Source organism: Chanodichthys erythropterus, chromosome 16 (genome assembly GCF_024489055.1).
Source record: "Chanodichthys erythropterus isolate Z2021 chromosome 16, ASM2448905v1, whole genome shotgun sequence".
In the NCBI taxonomy this organism is placed as follows: Eukaryota; Metazoa; Chordata; class Actinopteri; order Cypriniformes; family Xenocyprididae; genus Chanodichthys; species Chanodichthys erythropterus.
Window position 1 is genome coordinate 34,435,124 of NC_090236.1, and position 18,087 is coordinate 34,453,210.

The 18,087-nt window shown below is 36.8% G+C and overlaps 2 protein-coding genes across 2 annotated transcripts in view; one reads left to right on the top strand and one right to left on the bottom strand.

The window, feature by feature from the left end:
• The first annotated feature begins 1,610 nt into the window (after positions 1 to 1,610).
• LOC137002326 (uncharacterized protein KIAA0040 homolog) lies at positions 1,611 to 9,376 on the top strand. The gene is made up of 2 exons (XM_067361876.1): positions 1,611 to 1,824; positions 6,442 to 9,376. The coding sequence occupies exon 2, from the start codon at positions 6,949 to 6,951 to the stop codon at positions 7,279 to 7,281; it is 333 nt and encodes a 110-aa protein (XP_067217977.1). The 5' UTR covers positions 1,611 to 1,824; positions 6,442 to 6,948; the 3' UTR covers positions 7,282 to 9,376.
• Positions 9,377 to 12,253: 2,877 nt separating this feature from the next.
• Positions 12,254 to 18,087, bottom strand: part of tnn (tenascin N) — a 37,593-nt gene continuing 31,759 nt past the window's right edge. The window contains exons 8-14 of the mRNA XM_067361875.1: positions 16,521 to 16,651; positions 16,105 to 16,243; positions 15,825 to 15,976; positions 15,618 to 15,714; positions 15,310 to 15,474; positions 15,070 to 15,233; positions 12,254 to 12,436 (exon numbers count right to left, since the gene is read on the bottom strand). Of these exons, the coding sequence (XP_067217976.1) occupies positions 12,311 to 12,436; positions 15,070 to 15,233; positions 15,310 to 15,474; positions 15,618 to 15,714; positions 15,825 to 15,976; positions 16,105 to 16,243; positions 16,521 to 16,651 (974 nt within the window). The 3' untranslated portion in view covers positions 12,254 to 12,310. The remainder of the gene's footprint in view (positions 12,437 to 15,069; positions 15,234 to 15,309; positions 15,475 to 15,617; positions 15,715 to 15,824; positions 15,977 to 16,104; positions 16,244 to 16,520; positions 16,652 to 18,087) is intronic.

Sequence of the window (18,087 nt, forward strand, 5' to 3'; positions counted from 1 at the left end):
TAAGATCAATTTTAGGACAGTTTCTGCGCAACATTTTACAAATGAGGCCCCACACCTCTGCACTTACCCTATTCTCTCAACATGGGGACAGGAGATCTGTCAGTCATTAAAGGTGCAGTGTGTAAATTTTAGCGGCATCTAGTGGTGAGGTTGCGAACTGCAACTAACAGCACACACCCCTCGAACCCCTCCCTTTCAGAGAAGATACGGTGGCCGCCTGGCCGACATGTTGTCATCTGAGAGAGTAGAGAGTATCTTGTGTGAAGCAATGAGGTTCTTCTTACTTCTAACAACAAACATTCTCTGCTTCTTATAAACCAGACAATTTCTTCTTCTACTACTACTACTACTTTGTGCATATTCAACGTAGTGATGTTGCAAGCCTCTAAAAACACAAATGATTTTGAAGAACAACATAGTGACAACATAGCTCTGTAGTGTGCTTGTCCATTTAGGGCTGCTGTAGAAACATGCCGGCGCATAATGGCGACTTAACTTGTAAGGAGACCCGCGGTGAATGAGATAGAAATGGCTCATTCCAAGGTAATAGAGTACCTCAGGGATGACGTGTTTTTGTTGGCCAACCCGGAAGTTAGCGGCGCACGGGTCCCTCGATCAAAAGCCTATGCATTTTTCCCATGGACTTTTGGAAAATCGTAAAAAATAAGCTCTGTGTTTAACAAAGGGTTCTGACACTTACACGTTTTGTCTATCAAGATAATCTTTACAAGTTAACACAACATTTATACATTTTGAAGCCTAAATAAAGTCGTCAGATATAAAAGGCTAGCTATAAACGGACTACAGCACACCATGGTCGCTGATAAACATGGTCACCACCAAGCTTCTTCCTCATACTTTATTTAAAAACAACTTCATTTAAAAACATGCTCGCTGATTATGATCTGCGCTGTTATTAATACTTATCCACTTTTTCATGAGAAATGATGTCCAAATGTCCTGTTTGTCATTATGATGTCTAAAGTCCCCGCCAAAGGAAGTAGTCCCTTTTAGCAATTTGTTAGCAACCGCCAATTTTAAGACACGATAAAGGTTTAAAAAATCACAAGCAGGTTATAACTGGTGTGTTTTATGTCATAGATCAAAACGTGGAAATATTTAGAGGCTTTGTTAACCACAGACCTTATTTCAGGCGATTTAGTAAAAACCCATTGGCTTCGGGGCGATGGAACCAGAAGTCCTAAAATGCTAACTCGCGTCTGGGTTTTGCCTACAAAAACACGTCATCACTGAGATACTCTATAAAAACATAACAGTTCATTATGTAAGGTCTTTATGTACCACTAAAAACATAGTGGTGTATGTTTTCTTTTGGACAGTGGCATATTCATGATTGTGAGTAAACGAAATTTTATTGAACTTCAATATAAAGGCACATCATTTTTTTTAAATTATAACGAGAAAGCATTACTATTCCTCACTCCTCCAGTTCCTCCGTGTACGTTCAACATGATATCATTGCATGCTGAAAACTTTTGGTGGGCACTATGTAAACACAGTGACACATTTTCCCCTCCCTTCGTTCTGTGACATCACGGGGACGTTGAGTTTATAAAGTAACCACAAGAATGCAGTGTGTGTCAGGCAAAAGAGTTGCGAGCAGACAGAGGGCTCTTTCTTACAGCGTACGGCCTAGGAAGACTGAGAAACAGTGACTCAACTCCTCCTCTCACACGCAGGCTCCAGGTACAGCAGCGGATATGTGCTGTGCCTGCCTTCCAGCCAGAGCAGCAGATTGTGTTGCTGAAACCAGGGTTATGTGATGCCTTCAGAGACGTCTGGACTGACCCCTGATCAGAGCCGGTAAGGTTTAATGCTTCTGGGCTGAGAAATGATGGATTACTGTCCTGATGAGCATCTGTTTGTCACATGTGGCATTGCTGAGAACAGCTAACTCAATTCAGGCCAGATGCCCTTTTAACTTCTGAGTTCCTTCCGTGTCGTGACTGACATTCTGAGTAACGGAGAAGCTTGTGGACATGCTGGGAAATATGTTTTTGTATTTTGATATATAGCACATGTGCATTCTGCTGAACTGCTTTTCTGGCTGATATTCTTTATATAACTTGACCTTTTTCCGGATCAGTCCTGGCAAAGATGTGGTTAAGATCATTCTGTTTATACTGCCGCCTGGGATTGTTCACTCTGCTTTAAAGTCGGAGAAATATTGCTGTTTGCCATCACCAAAGTAGGAAGGCAGGAGATACAAATCATTCATGAATATAAACTGGGCACTGTAAATGAAGGGCAGGTGGAGGCTTATATGGGCTCTTTAAAAGTCCTCTGCTTTTGTAAATATTTCCATAACAGGTCTAGAAGCAAGCAAGTGTTTGAATATAAGACAGACGCTTTAACTTTTGTTTAAAACAGAGCTTCCAACAGATGAAACTAAGCGAGTGCAATAAAGCCGAAGCGTGTTCGCCCTCTTTCTCTCAAACACATTTTGCGCCCTGAGGGCCTGTGCTGTATTTAGACATCGTCCTCTCTTGTGGAAGGTTAATCATGTCCCTGTATTTGTCTTTTTGAAATGTGTTAAATTTGGTTGCGAGTCTCAGAAAAAAAAAAGCCTTTATTATCTAGGTGAATCTAACAAACCCTTCACAAAATTCAGAAGAATTTGACTTGATGAACGGCATGTCTTTGCACGTTGCTGATGTTGTCAGTGAAATTCAGAGCTCCATCCTGGCTTTGTGTGAAGCTGAAAGTGTCTTCCTGTTTAACATTCCTCTGCGGATCTGAAAATTACTTAAAGTGATTGTTCTTCTTCAGAGGCGTCGTGCTGAGGAGGTGAAGGATAAGAGTAAGAAAGAGAGATGAATACTCTTGAAGTCTGACGCAAGTCTGTGACTGAAACTTCAAAATGGAAATTGCGATATGATGTCTTTCAGCGTTAAACTACTTTGAGGTTTTTGTTTTTTTTAATTGTCTGTATTTGAGAAGAGTTTCCTCTTACATAGGTGTTTTTCACAACTAAAAGATTCTACTGCACAAGTTTCCTGTTGTGAAACTGTCTGCAGGAAGCAGGGCAAACACATTGCACAAATGAACCATGCTCAGTCAAAACAAGAAGCTGAGGCTTCATTACATTTGTGCAACGCAACACTGGGAAACAGGTTTTTTGTTCCACAGTGAATTTGTGAAAGAATATTCCTAATATGTAAATCTCACTTTTAAATGTGATCTCGGTCATTTTTAATGAAGGCAAGACAATACAGGCAAAGTAAATTGTTGTTTTGTGCCAAAACACCCAAAATACACATATACGTGTTTATTTTATTGCAGTCTACATACAATACTTATCTTTAAATGTAATTTTCTCGAAATTGAGTTTTTCTCTTGAGATTTTGAGGATGTCTCTTTTTATCACTGCATAAATCAGAGAAGAAGAAAAAAAATGCCATGTTTTTAGGAATAAAAGGTTGTATAAATCAGGCAAACAATTTGTACAAACTCCTGTGTAAAAACCTTCAGAATATAGCCAGGAATAAACCTGGAAAGTTTCCAGAAAAAACAATAAACAAGAATTTTGAACCTGTCGTTACCCATTGTTCAGATTTCTGGAAATGTATGTAATGTAGCATTTTTAATTTGATAATGACTCATTGTCATATTTAAACTGTGTTTTAGAAAACTTAACAGCCGAAATACAAAAAAACAAACAAAAAAATGTCTTAATGTACTGTGATTAATCAATTAAGTGAAATCTATTAGTAAAAATTTTGGTCATATTTTAGATTAGGGACCAATTCTCACTATTAACTAAGTATTTACTATGACTTTTGCCTCAATAAACTCCTAATTACTGATTATTAATAGTCAGTAAGGTAGTTAAGTTAAGGTATTGGGTAGGATTAAGGGATGTAGAATATGAATAACACATTAATATGTGCTTTATAAGTACTAATAAACAGCCAATATTCTAGTATACACTCTAAAAAATGCTGGGTTAAAAACAACCCAAGTTGGGTTGAAAATGGACAAACCCAGCGATTGGGTTGTTTTAACCCAACTGTTGGGTTAAATGTTTGCCCAACCTGCTGGGTAGTTTTATTTAAACCAAAATGACTATATGGCTGACTTAAAATGAATCTAAAATGAAATTAAAATGTTCATTTATTAAACATATTACTAAATGTTAATTTTCAAGATATTTTGGGTTCATTTTAAGTAAGCAATACTGTAATTTTTAAACAATAGTTGAGTTAAGTAAAACTACCCAGCAGGTTGGGCAAACAATTAACCCAACTGCTGGGTCAAAACAACCCAATCGCTGGGTTTGTCCATTTTCAACCCAACTTGGGTTGTTTTTAACCCAGCATTTTTTAGAGTGTATGCATGCTATAAGCAACTAGGTAATAGTGAGAATTGGACCCTAAACTAAAGTGTTACCAACTTTTATTGCCCTATTTGCCTGTGGTGTCTTGACTTATAAATATTTACTATAGTTTTATACCTATAAAGAAATGAACAGCCCTTTTGGGCTCTTTTGAAACAGTGCTTCATGAAGCTTTGAAACATCTTTCAAATCTGTAGTTCGGAGGTTGTATCAAACTCATCAAGTCACATGATTTCAGCGAAGGAGGCTTCATTACGTCATATTGTTTCAAACCATGGTTTCGAAACATTTCGAAATTCTCATGGTTCACCGATGGGAGCGTCATCAAATTAGAGTGTCTAATGGTTTTAACTGATGTTGGGTCAATTATATGATGTAGTTTCATTTACAATTAATTTAATGAATTTTTATACAAATTTTCCGTATAGATAATTATATTTAATTGCTTCTAATTGACCTAACACAAAACAAGCATCACACATTAATAAAAGAACTTTTACAGAACCTTCATATTTAATGGTATTTAATGATTTGACCTTCAATTTGACATGCAAATTATCAATACTCCTTACTAATTATGATTATAACAGGCTATATTTACACTTCACTTTATATAGTGCTTTTGATTTTTCAGGAAAAATAAGTATATTGTCCAAACCCTGAGGTGAGGATCAACTTAATAGCTGTAATAGCTACATCGGTTAAAACAAATTAACAAGTTAAACAAATTTACTTTATGTTCATAAGATTATGTTACTGCTGTGTTTGTTGACATGTCAAACTGTCATTTGGTGGTTTTCCTATCATCATGGCGGCCTATGTGTATTGATGTCAGTGTATTCACTGGTTCTTAGAGTCCTTTGAAATAATGCATTATCTCTCATTGTTTTGGTAATATATAATATCCTTGCTGGCTAAATGAGTCAGAATGCACACAAGTCAAAAATGATTGAATCTGAGGTTTTCAGAAAAGAAACAAAAATTGGTTCATTAAACCCTCATCTAGCGATCCAAATGCTTCAAAATAGCAATTAAACATCTAAAAGTATCTTTATTTGTATGATTTCTGAGAGGGAGTACCTTTTCTTCGACCATGAAAAATGTCATTTTTCTCTGCTCTCTTCACCACTCGTGCTTCCCCTCAGCAACTTCCTGATTAGTCCAAGTTTGGTGTTGTTTTAAAGCGTAGCTTTAACTTTAACTTTGAGAATTTTCATAGTGAATTTTTGATGGCATGTGTCTGAACCAATGAAATGTGATTTTCAAACTCATGCTGATGTAAACACTTCGCGCTGGCTGACAGATCCGAAGCCCTCGCGCGATCCAATATAGGCCTACACATATAAACAGAATTACAGTAGGCTACTTCAAAATATTAAAGTAAAATATTGGGGGGAAAAGTTGAATATACATATATATTCATATAGATATTTGGTTTTGACGAGGTGCGTGCCAAATTAGGTGGTATTACCAGGGATTTTAAGGTAGGCCTATGAAAACTTTAACTCGATTTTTCTCAAAATTGACTTTGTTGACTCCATGGACTTCAAACAAGTGTAGCTCAGTTATTTTTTTTTTTGTTAGATTCCAAAAAACCATACACTATTTTGAAGGTTTTTTAATAGAGATTGTGAAACTAACAATAACTCATTTTTGAAAATTTGTTCATTGCGACTTATTTTACCAGCACGGGTCACAAATTTATTATTGTTATTTGTTTGTTTGTTTGTTTGTTTTAGTATACATTGATAAGTTAAAGAAATTATTAAAAAAAAAAAATTCTGAGCAACACTGAAATAACTATCAATCTACTTCTACAATCTACAGTATGCTCATATCATCAAGTTGATTTTTTTTTTTTTAACAGTGCACATATTTGCCATTTAAATATAAAAAGTGCATGAAAATATGTATCATGACCCACTCTGAGGCTTATGTTTTGACCTGGTCCTGTGGCTATGCACTCATGACTCTGTCCTGCAACATTGATGAGAGTCAGAATACATGAGAGACAAGGAATCACTGGAGGATCCACAGCTGACTTAACTTCTGCTCTCTCTTTTTCTCGCTATTTCTCTCTCCAGAAATGCCCCCATTCCATCACATCTGTGAGAGTCAAGGCAGAAGAGACTAAAATAGAGTTGGAGTCTCCAGAGAGACTGATGCTGAGAGGAATCCACCCAGCATAAACACGACCCACGATCTCCGCAGCCACAAGATATGAATCGTCAAAAGTCAAAGCGAAACATCTCATAAGCAATGCTTTGTTGTTAGACCCCAAAGGCAAGGCGTTTTATGAGATGTATGGTGAGGTTTGAGATTAAAGCAATAACTGGATTTTGAAATTGTCCATCCATCATTTATTACAATTGGCTTGTGAGATATTTCCTCAGGATGAAACTTGCTATGACATGAGCAGAACATTTACCGAGCTGAAGCACGGTGTGAGAACTGGCTCAAATGGACAGTTTCTTGATCTCTTGATAGAAATCCCATGCTAATTACTGGCTTAATCGGATCTACAGTGGCTTTACATCTCAGATCGCATTGGATTTGATCTCTACAGGGATTTGAAGAACTCTTGCTGAACCATGGAGGCAATTGTGCAGTTTTTCAATGAAGTATGGAACCTTGCTTCATCCAAGCATGACCAGAGCATCTACAACACGGTTTGCCTGGTAGTGCTTCTGACTCTGCCACTGGTTGTGCTCTTCACATCTGTGCTGGTCTGCTGTCATTGTTGCTGCTGTCGTCAGGCCGATGGATGTCGGTGTTGTCGCCGCAAAAGCGAGACCTCAGTGACAAATGTGAAATCCGAAAAGAAGAAGAAAAAGAAAAACAACAGCCAGAACAATGAAGACTTGTGGATCTCGGTCAAAACAGATCCCATGAGTAGTGACAGACTTGCACTCACTATGGTGTAAAAAGCCATGTAGAACGTGAGCAATTTTATATTTATTTATCTTTATGGTACATGTAAAGGTACAAAAGTGTTACAGCATGTTTACTTAAAATGTGCCTGAATGTAAAAAGAAAGAGAGAATTTCAAGAGACTTTTTGTATAGAAATGAAATTTGGGAGTGAATGAATGTGCAAGAATATGTTTTATTATGTGCGTGTGGTCCTGAAAACCTTTCCCAGAACCCACATTTTAGGTGATAAGAAATTAATATCTGTCATCATACAACAGTTAATCCTGGGCCTTGGATTTGATTTGATTTGCTGATTTGTTTTTGCATTCAATTTCATTGATTTTCTATAGATTTTTTTGTGTAAACATGCTCTAGAGCATCGTGTTCTAAAGCATCATCTAGAGCTCCTTTCTTGAGTCTTGCGCATAACATGGCTTTCTAAAAATGTGGCAGTTAATTTTAAAAAAAAACTCTAGACCTTACATTTTTTCATTTCACTGCCACACGCCTTGCATTTTTTAACGCAAAAACGTGTTGTGTGATTGGCCCCTGATAGACAGTCCAAAACCACTGGGACCTTTTACTGTTATTATCTCTCTGCTTATCTGTTTTTTTTTGGTTTCGATGGGGATTTTCAGCAACTCTTTAAGCATATTACATCATTTTGCCAGTCAAGTGACTGTCTATGAGTAAATCTTTGATTCATTCAATCATTCATTCAGTGAAAATAGGGACTCTCTATATAAGTGAGATTCATTCATGAGCAAAACTTGTGCCCATCTATATAATTGAGTCATTGAATCATTTACGCAATTGATTTGTTCTAAAACAAAGCTGGGATGTCTGTTGCTAGCAAATGCAACAGCTGATTCTGGTTTGGATTCATTTGAAATTTGTTTGTTTGCAGAGCAATAATACACAAATTAAAAGTGCATTGCATTTTTGTGTCTAAAATGTAAGTTACTGTACTCAATTTGACCTTTATTCAACTGCTGCACAAAAGAAACATTACACTCGCAGTCATATTGTTTGTCTGAATATCAATACAGATGTGATTTCCTGCGATATTCAATCGAACAACAGTAATAGCCATTTCTTGATTAACACTTCTAATTAGGCCAGATGTCAGAAATATGTCAGAATCCCAAAGAGCTCACCACATTTACAAATGCTTCTAAAAGCTGCACTTAAACCAAAACATTTTCCAAAGACGTCAAAGACTTCTAGTAATGCACTTAGTGGGTTGCAACCACTTGTCCTTCACTCGAAGGATGCAATGCATTTAAAATGACTTGCTTTAAATGGCTTCGGAAATTGATAGTTTCCCACAAAACAATTTCCCTATAAATATAACCTGCCTTTCTTACTGTCAACTGACTAAAGCATTATTTAGAGAGAAGAACGTGGGGCGAGGCTGTTATGTTGGCACTGTGACGCATATGGATGAATTTACTAGAGTATAGATCAACAGCTCCATGACACTTGTCTCATAATCTCCTCCTAAACACCTCTGTTCACAATGGAGTGAAAATTATACCGTTCTCAAAACTCATACTGATGGATACACCATTATCATCACAGTTGTGAGTAATTGGGCCTGCTGATAAACAAACTTTGATCTTCGTGCACTTTTCAGATGCAGGGATGTTTGCAGTGCTGTAATTAGATGTTTTTGTGGGTACTTCAACACATTCTGATTATGCATGTCAGAAAGTCATGCATTAACACCCATCATGCTCTTTTTTCACTTAAGTGTTGTCTTTGACTACCGCGCATTTCCATATTATCGGGTAAAGCAACCACTGAATTATTCATTGCGTAATCAGTAAGGTTGGGTCATACTTGTCCTTCATTGATTTTGGTTTCTGGCACAGCTGGATCAAAGGAGAACATTTTTTCATTTGTTTAAACAGCAAAGCTGTCAAATTCTGTTTCCTGTGCTTTCGTTCAACATATGTGATAGCAAAGCTTTGATCAGTCCATTTCTGCATGAAAATGAGTGTCAGTTTGTATGAATATGCTGAAGCATAATTTTCCTTCTCAAAGTCTGTTGCTATGCAGGTCGATGCATGCAGATATTTTCAGCTTTGTTTTTTTTGTTTTTTGTTCGTTCCGAAATAAAATTATTTTTATATTTATTGACCTGTATTTCGTTTTTTATACCTGTCAAAGTTAATGAACTTAACTAAAGGTACACTATGTCCACATTTACACTTCAGGTCTTGATGCCCTATTCCAATTCATTGACTACACTGTAAAAAATTGCTGTAAAAAAATGATCACATTTCGACAATAACATGACTTTTTTGTAATATATCACAGAAAACAATGCACAAGCCCTGAAAATTGAAGCCAAAATGTTTCTATCACCCCCAGGTGGCGGGATGCAGCATAGGTCTTAATCCCCACCCTTTCCATTTAATCTAATTGGATGCAAGACAAACTAAAAAATCAAATTACTCTTCAAATACATTTTTTCAAAGATGGTTTCTGTCATTTTAAATCGTTTTTATCACGCTAATGTAAGTGTTCATTTCTTGTAATAAGTTTGGATTTAGTTAGTTATTGGATGCTATAAAAATAGGGGTGTGACATCATGATTCTCTGAGCGAAGTAATCACTGAGGCACCAATGGACTTTTTCGGGATTTTGAGTGGAGATTGGAGCTTTAACTCTAATTTTCTACATTTTAAATAACTGTTTATTTCACACCGACATGAGTTGTTCTGCAGTCAACTGTACTAACTGATTCTGCAGGAGTGTGGGTGGGGCCTTGATACCACAGCTCAGTTTTATGTTCACTACTGCGCAGACTCTGACTCCAAGATGTCAGCGCCATATTGGGACACAGGCTGCTTCACTTTTCTACAATGAAAGAGAGTGAAGGAGCGTCGTCCTTCTTTTTTTACAGTCTATAGCTTTGTCTGAAATTGAATACTTCCCTACTATATAGTATGCAAAAAAACAGTACGCCAATGTCCGAATACATAGTATTCGTAAAACAGTAAGCAAAAAGTTCCCTGATGATCTACTACTTCTGGCGAGATGCATACAATGGAAGAGGATTTATGAATGGAGGTGAAGCGACGCAACTTACGCTGATAAGTCACATGATAATGACAACATGGAGGATGTAGTATATTACTACCCACAATCATATTATATAGAGCATATTTTTTAATGGTCATGAAGTTCAAATTTAAATGTAGTATCTATTCAGACAGTATGTGATTTCAGACGCAGTGTATGGTTCTTCGTCCTCCATTGCGCCATTGAAAGGAGTCATGTGATTGCAGATGGAGTTGACATCATTCGCCACTCGACTCGCATTGAGAAGGGAATATCCGACCTGTCCGCTTGCATGGCAGACTCAAATGGGGAGGAAAAAAATCTGAGTCGGGTCACTTGATCCATGTAATGTAAATGCGGCTGAACTTTTGGCCCTCTAGCGGTTAAAAAACAAATCTGCATGCATTTTGAGGAAAAACATTGTTTTTATTGTGCTTCGGCTCTGCATCTTGTTGAATAATAAAAACAGCATCTCAGCCTTGCTTTTACAATATTGTGAAATATTAATATTTCAAATTCCAGTTCTTCGCGCCATCACTGAAAACAAAAGCCAAGCCATAGTTTATTCTCATTTTAATACGAGCTCTGTCACATTCTCTTTTTGCCAGCAGTCTTTCCTCTGTTTTAAAATAGGTGATTCCCTGGAGGTTCGAGACTTGGCCTATGCCACGTCCACACCATACGCGCTTCATATGACGAGACAAGCACGAGTGTGTTACGTATGTACACGATTTCCCACTATAGGTCTAAAACGCTTATTATAGACCTATATTATGGTATTAGCAAGGTGTGATAGATCTCCTATATGTTTATATGAAGGGGGAAAAAAACACTTTTTGCAGCCATGGACACACCCTACTGCTGCAGTTTTCCCATCACATAACAGTCCTGAGTGTCAGGAAATTCTCCTCTGGCTGATGGTTGTGCACACCCACTGCCCAGATCCCTCCACGCAAACAGACCTTGTTTTGTCTCATGCTCCAGCTCACACTAATGCAGGAGGGGAAGGTGGGGTGAGGAAATATAACAAACCCCATTCAAAACAGTGATTCAGCCATGGACTGATGAGGGAAAAATGAAGCACGCAAAGCTGCAGGCTGAACACGGGGCCTGTCGTAGAACCAGCTCCTGCTGAGACTGATATGCCTCCTTCTGATGTCAGTTCCTCTATAAGAACAGTTATTTTCCCGGTATGATCTAATCTTATATTTTTGAGGGCAGCCGGCCCACTGCAGAGACAATGACGCTGAAATGCTGCAATATGTGGTGTAATTTTCTAATTTCCCATCATTTTTGGCTGTAGAGCCAGTCAAAACTGTGTATGTATGTGTATGAAAGATTCCAAATGCTTTTTATTTCAACAAACTTTATTTCTGTAAAAATATGTGACACTTAATTTGGTGTCTGAGTCAGGAATTATAGTACAACTACAGTACACATCCAGATGGAAGACATTATAGCTTAACCTCTGTTATAAAACGTCTTTTTATGTATGACATTTAAATTTAATCATAACTGTCAGCTATTATGATAGGGAAAAATCATTAATATCCATTAAAAACTTTAGAAATTATTATACAGTACAAAGTCATTGGTTGCAAAACACTGTAATAAAATAAAAAAGAGGTTCTGTGAAGATCATAATGCAATATACCCTCACTTAAATGTATTAAAAACACCCTTTGAGTTAGGAATGGCACTGTGATGTCAGTCATGCTACAAATTTTGCTTTGTTTTTGGTTTTCTTTCATATACAGTGTGTATATATACTAAATTAAAGAAGTAAAGCATGTTCTATTCAAAATCTGCTTTTTGTAATATGATACAAAATACAATTACACAGCATATAATCTACAGCGGCTACATCTAGAGTGACTTTCCTGATATGAAGACGGATTCCAACCTGGTTTGATCCAATTCCCTCAAGTTTTGGATTTTAATATAACATTTTGTAGTTTTTGTCAAGTGATTGTTAATACACGGCTACCCTCCTCTTCAGTGACCTCTTCTGTCTGCCCGCTGTTCCCACTGGCCGGATCTTAATTTCTGCAAAGTCAAGAGACTGCAGGTGCCCCTTCCATGGCTCCCAGTTTACCCCCTGGAAGACAATCAGGAATTTATTACTACTGTTCTCATTCATTATATCATTGGGCAGCATCTCTGAGAAAAATAAAGTGGTCATTTTTCTGTTCATGTTTGTTAGTATTTTAGAAACGCTAACAAATACACTACTGTTCGTTCAAAAGTTTAGTGTTGGTAAGATTTTAAAATGTTTTTGAAAGAAGTCTCTTAGGCTCACCAAGGCAGTGTTTATTTATAGGTGCTGTAGAACGTCTTTTTAAAAGATGTAATATAAGTCTAAGGTGTCCCCTGAATGTGTCTGTGAAGTTTCAGCTCAAAATACCCCATAGATTTTTTTTATTAATTTTTTTAACTGCCTATTTTGGGGCATCATTAAATATGAGACGATTTAGGCTGCGGCCCCTTTAAATGCTCACGCTCCCCGCCCCCGGAGCTCGCGCTTGCCTTTAACAGCATAAACAAAGTTCACACTGCTAATATAACCCTCAAAATGGATCTTTACAAAGTATTCGTCATGCAACATGTCTAATCGCGTAAGTATGGTATTTATTTGGATGTTTACATTTGATTCTGAATGAATTTGAGGCTGTGCTCCGCGGCTAATGCTACACTGTTGGAGAGATTTATAAAGAATGAAGTTGTGTTTATGCATTATACAGAATTCAGGTGTTTAATAATGAAAATAACGACAGCTCTTGTCTCCGTGAATACAGTAAGAAACGATGGTAACTTTAACCACATTTAACAGTACATTAGCAACATGCTAACGAAACATTTAAGTTGCGTCCCAAATGACGCACTATACACTATGCACTTATACACTATGTACTTGTGCACTATGCACTCATCCATGTAGTGCGTGAATTGTATAAGGTTATTTTGTCATTTAACAACAGAGTCCGATCCTCCCTTCCCCTCCACTACGTAATTAACGCTATGACAGTTGAGTGCACAAAGTGTCCAACATTCCACACTTCATTTTTTCCGTTAATTTAGTGCATCATCCGGGTATTTAAAGTGCACTTTTATTTTTGGAATTTTCTGTGTGAATGCACTACTCGCATTATTTATACTTAAAAACGTCATAGAATAGTGCACAAGTACGCGAATTGGGACGCACCTTTAGAAAGACAGTTTACAAATATCACAAAAAATATCATGTTATCATGGATAATGTCAGTTATTATTGCTCCATCTGCCATTTTTTGCTATTGTTCTTGCTTGCTTACCTAGTCTGATGATTCAGCTGTGCACATCCAGACGTCCTGCCCTTGTCTAATGCTTAAACATGAGCTGGCATATGCAAATATTGGGGGCGTACATATTAATGATCCCGACTGTTACGTAACAGCAGTGTTATGTTGAGATTCGCCTGTTTGAGACTCACTGTATGTCATTTCCATGTACTGAACTCTTGTTATTAAACTAAGCCAAGATAAATTCAATTTTTAATTCTAGGGCACCTTTAATCAAAAATACAGTAAAAATAAAATAAAATAACTAACTGTTTTCTATTTGAATATAATTTAAAATGTTATTTATTCCTGTGATGCAAAGCTGATTTTTCAGCATAATTACATCATCCTTCAGAAATCATTCTCTGATTTGGTCCTCAAGCAACATTTCTTAATATTATCAATGTTGAAAACAGTTGAATATGTTTAATATTTTTGAGGAAACCATGATTTTTTAGGATTCTTTGATGAACAGAAAGTTTAAAAGAACAGCATTTATCTGAAATAGAAATCTTTTGTAATATTTTTGTAATACAAAAATGTCTTTACTGTCACTTTTAATCAATTTAATAGTTATATTATAGTAGACTTTAGACTTTATTTTTATCCCCAAAAGGAAATTTAAACATTACAGCAGCATGAGCAAGACAATACAAGTAGTAGCACTACTACAAACAAATAAAAATACAAGTACGACAATAATTAACATATATCATTAAATGTAAAAAATACAATTAAAAAAAATAATAAATAATAAATATATCCTAATATAAATAAATATTTGGGCAAATATAATATAATTTAATGCACAATTATCCAAACCTCAATATTAAGATAAGCTAATATTAAAAGGTCTAACTGCTTTTGGAACAAAGGATCTTCGGAAGCGTGAATACGTATTTAATTTAATAGTATTAATCAAGATATTAATTTCTTTCAAATTGTCCTAAACAATATTGTGTTTGGGACATTTCTATTATAAAAAAAAGTTAAGGATGAAAAATCTGAAAAGTTGGTACCCTCAGACACCATTGCTTAGTTTGACATTTAGAAAAAACATTTTCTGTACTTTGTGGCCTAAAATATTGTTTTCACTCCTCCATGAAAAACATTCAGTATACCTGTTAGCCTCACAGAAATAAGAGTTCTAATGGGAACATAAATCTCCAACCAACTTGAAAGTATCGTCTTATTTGTGAACTTATGAGATCTGATAGATTCAGGACACTGCTTTTCTTCTGAATTATTGGGCTATTCTTTGTAAGTGGCTTTCCATCAGTGTTGTAATTTGAGAGCGCCCTCTGCTGGTATTTACATCTCATTACTGTGGATTACATGACATAACTCCAACAATACAAACCCCTTATTTTTTCAAAATATCAGTCAGCTTCAAAACAAAATGATCATAACTCACCATACTGTGTCTGTTATCCCCAAATCTGCCATTCAGATTGGCCAGGTGGCAGTTCTTGTACCACCAGGCACCTTGGTGAGTCAGAGCACAGTTACCAAGTGCAATGTCATTGTCTGAATCAACTGTGGAGAAAGACCCTCCCTGGTGGTAGGTCATGGCATCACCTGTGCACAATGTGTTATTAATGACATGACTTTGCTTCATATAACTTGGTAGGCATAATCAGATAATTCAACTCACCAGCGTTTCCTTTGTAGTTGCCAATGGTAAGTTTAAACTTCTGTTTGGATGGTGCTATTTTGAAGTTATCGTAGACGGCATATGTCCGCTCTGATCCCAAGCCCAAATCGAAACGCACCTCATACTGTGTAGGAGTATTAGTCAGCTCGTAGATCTTTTCCAAGCCTAATAAAAAAACAAAACAAAGAAAGAAACAAAAAAAACACAAGCATCAGAGCAGCTCAAATCAATATCTAGTTCAGTATGAACCAAAGACTAGGGAAGTGAAAGGTTTCAATAAGCGTAGGTGAAATCTTAATCAGATATACCGAGCCAAAATTCATCTTTCAGTTCTCCAAAGCCTTTTATATAGTCTCTCCAGCGCTTCATGAAATCTAATTTGCCGCTGTTTCGTCTCTGGAACACCTGTTGTTGATGCATTGGATAAGTTGTTAGATACAACACTCATACTGTAGATACAAATTGAATAAAAAAATAAGATAGGAAAAATATTTCATAATAATAACGACACTCACAATCCAGCCGCCACCATCAGTTGTCATGTCACAGAACACCTGCATGGCTCTGCTACGGTTGTTATTGATGTAGATTGTGTAGATGCCACTCTCCATGTTCCCATTCTTCATAATCTGAGTGCAGTCCATTGGGAACGGGTAGGCCATCCCCACTAGAAATAATGGCAATTCAATGAATCAATGACTTTCTTTTATTTAATATTTGGTGAAAATAAGGCTTGGTGGTATGTTGTTGTCAAATAAAGGTGTGAATGAAGGAATATGTTATTGCATACATTACCTGTAGTGAATGTTGTCTCCACTACCCTACTCCTCTTCGAGCCCCTGTAGGCAATAAGGGTAACAATGTACTTCTTCCCCATTGCAAGGCCAGAAAGAGCAAATCTATTTTCCCGAGCAGTCAATGTTTTTTCCACGGTCTAAAAAAATAAAGCAGATAAATAAATCAAACTTAGCTGTGCCAATATGACAAATGTCTCATATTTTATTTTAATATATATATATATATATATATATATATATATATATATATATATATATATATATATATATATATATATATATGTCTCGTATTTTATTTAATATACCTGTACTGAATGTTGTCCCCACTACCCAACGTATAATACCTTGTAAAGTGTTACAGTTAAACAGATACGATTGAACAGGTTTCAAAAGCTGTTTGTGTGTAGAGCAAACCTGCATGCTGCCATCCTCAGCCCTGTAGGTCAGGATGTAGCCATCAATATTAGCCTGTGGAGCCTTCCATGTAATAGTGGAGGTTTCAGTCTGAACATCAATGGCTTTGAGATTCTGGGGTGCATCAATCTCTGCAGATCAACAAAAAAGAGCTCGGTCAAATGAGGTCAACGTTGTGTCTGGAAATGGTCATGAGAATACAACTCTCTTAATAGATGAGAAATGTCTCTCCTTAAAACTATGAGAATTAGCATTCCGGTTAGTGTTGAAAAATGATGGATTCTTCCTCTTTCTGTGCAGAATTAATTCAGTTATCACTACTGCTGAGACAAGACCTTAGCAAAGACCTTCGTCATGCTTCATTAGACATTTTAGGCAGAAGAAGAAAGCACAGGCACAGAGCCACGCTGCCTGCAGGAATCAGATAACCTGTTTCAGCCTCAGTTGTGGCTTTTCTGCTTGAGCGAGAGCCTTTCACAGCCCAGACGTAGACTGTGTAGAGAACTCCCGGCGTCAGACCAGTGAACCTGTAGGAGGTGCTGTCAGCTCCTACTCGGACCTCCTGACCGAAGCCATCTTTAGAGCTGTAGCTCAGCATGTAGCCATCAATGTCAGCCTGCACCTTGTCCCACGTCACCGACGCCGAGTCCTCGCTCACCTCTCGGGTTAAGAGGTTAGTAGGAGCGTCTATATCTAAAAAGCCATTTGTACAACAGTGTTAATGCTTCAAGGAAGTACTTTTGTTGGTCTGCTTCAGTTATTTTTCCATTTTCTAGGGTTTATCTCAAGATTAAGAGGTGGCCAGTGAAGTTTTTGATATAAGAGACATGAAACTGTTTTGTTGTGTGAAGTACTTAAGAAGAAAAGACATCTATGCACATTCTAGAGGCATGTTTGTCATTGACTGTAGGACTTGAATGTTATTGTGAATGTGATTTCAGAACATCATGAGATTCTTGGGCACATGAATCTCTGCGGATCCTTGTTGGCCCTAGAACAACATTCCAATCAACCAATCAGATTTGAGGGATAAGTTTACAAATGTATTTTTTATTTTATTATTATTTATTTATTATTATTTTTTTTAAAAAGGACAATGCACATTAATTAACACAAGAAACAAGTCTCTTATGTAAATGTGCCAGATTTAGCCATTCTGGCTAATTTTCATCTGCAGTCCCTGTACCATTAATGTCAAGTTTAGGCTCACAACAAGTGTTAGGGGCTTCTACACCTATCATTTCCCTCTGGTTTTAGGGATAAGTTATGGGTAGGGTTAAGCTTAGGGGTAGGGATATGTTTTAGACAGAAATGTTGTTCCAGGTTCAACAAAAGTCTTACTTTTCAAAATCATGGTGACCAGGACTCAAACAAGTAAACCTGTAGGGGGCGCTGTAGTTTCTTCTCATATGCCCACAGCTTTGATTGTAACATTGATGTCTCTCACTTCTTTGGTCAAAGGTTAGTAGGAGTATGTAATTCTAAATTACCAAATGAGACATTTGATTAAAGGTGAAGAATGTCATTTCTTGTTAAGATTTGTTAAGATTTGTTACCTAAATTCAAA

Coding starts and splice junctions, on each gene's coding strand:
- LOC137002326 (XM_067361876.1), top strand. CDS start 6,949: ATGGAGGCAATTGTGCAGTTTTTCAATGAAGTATGGAACCTTGCTTCA.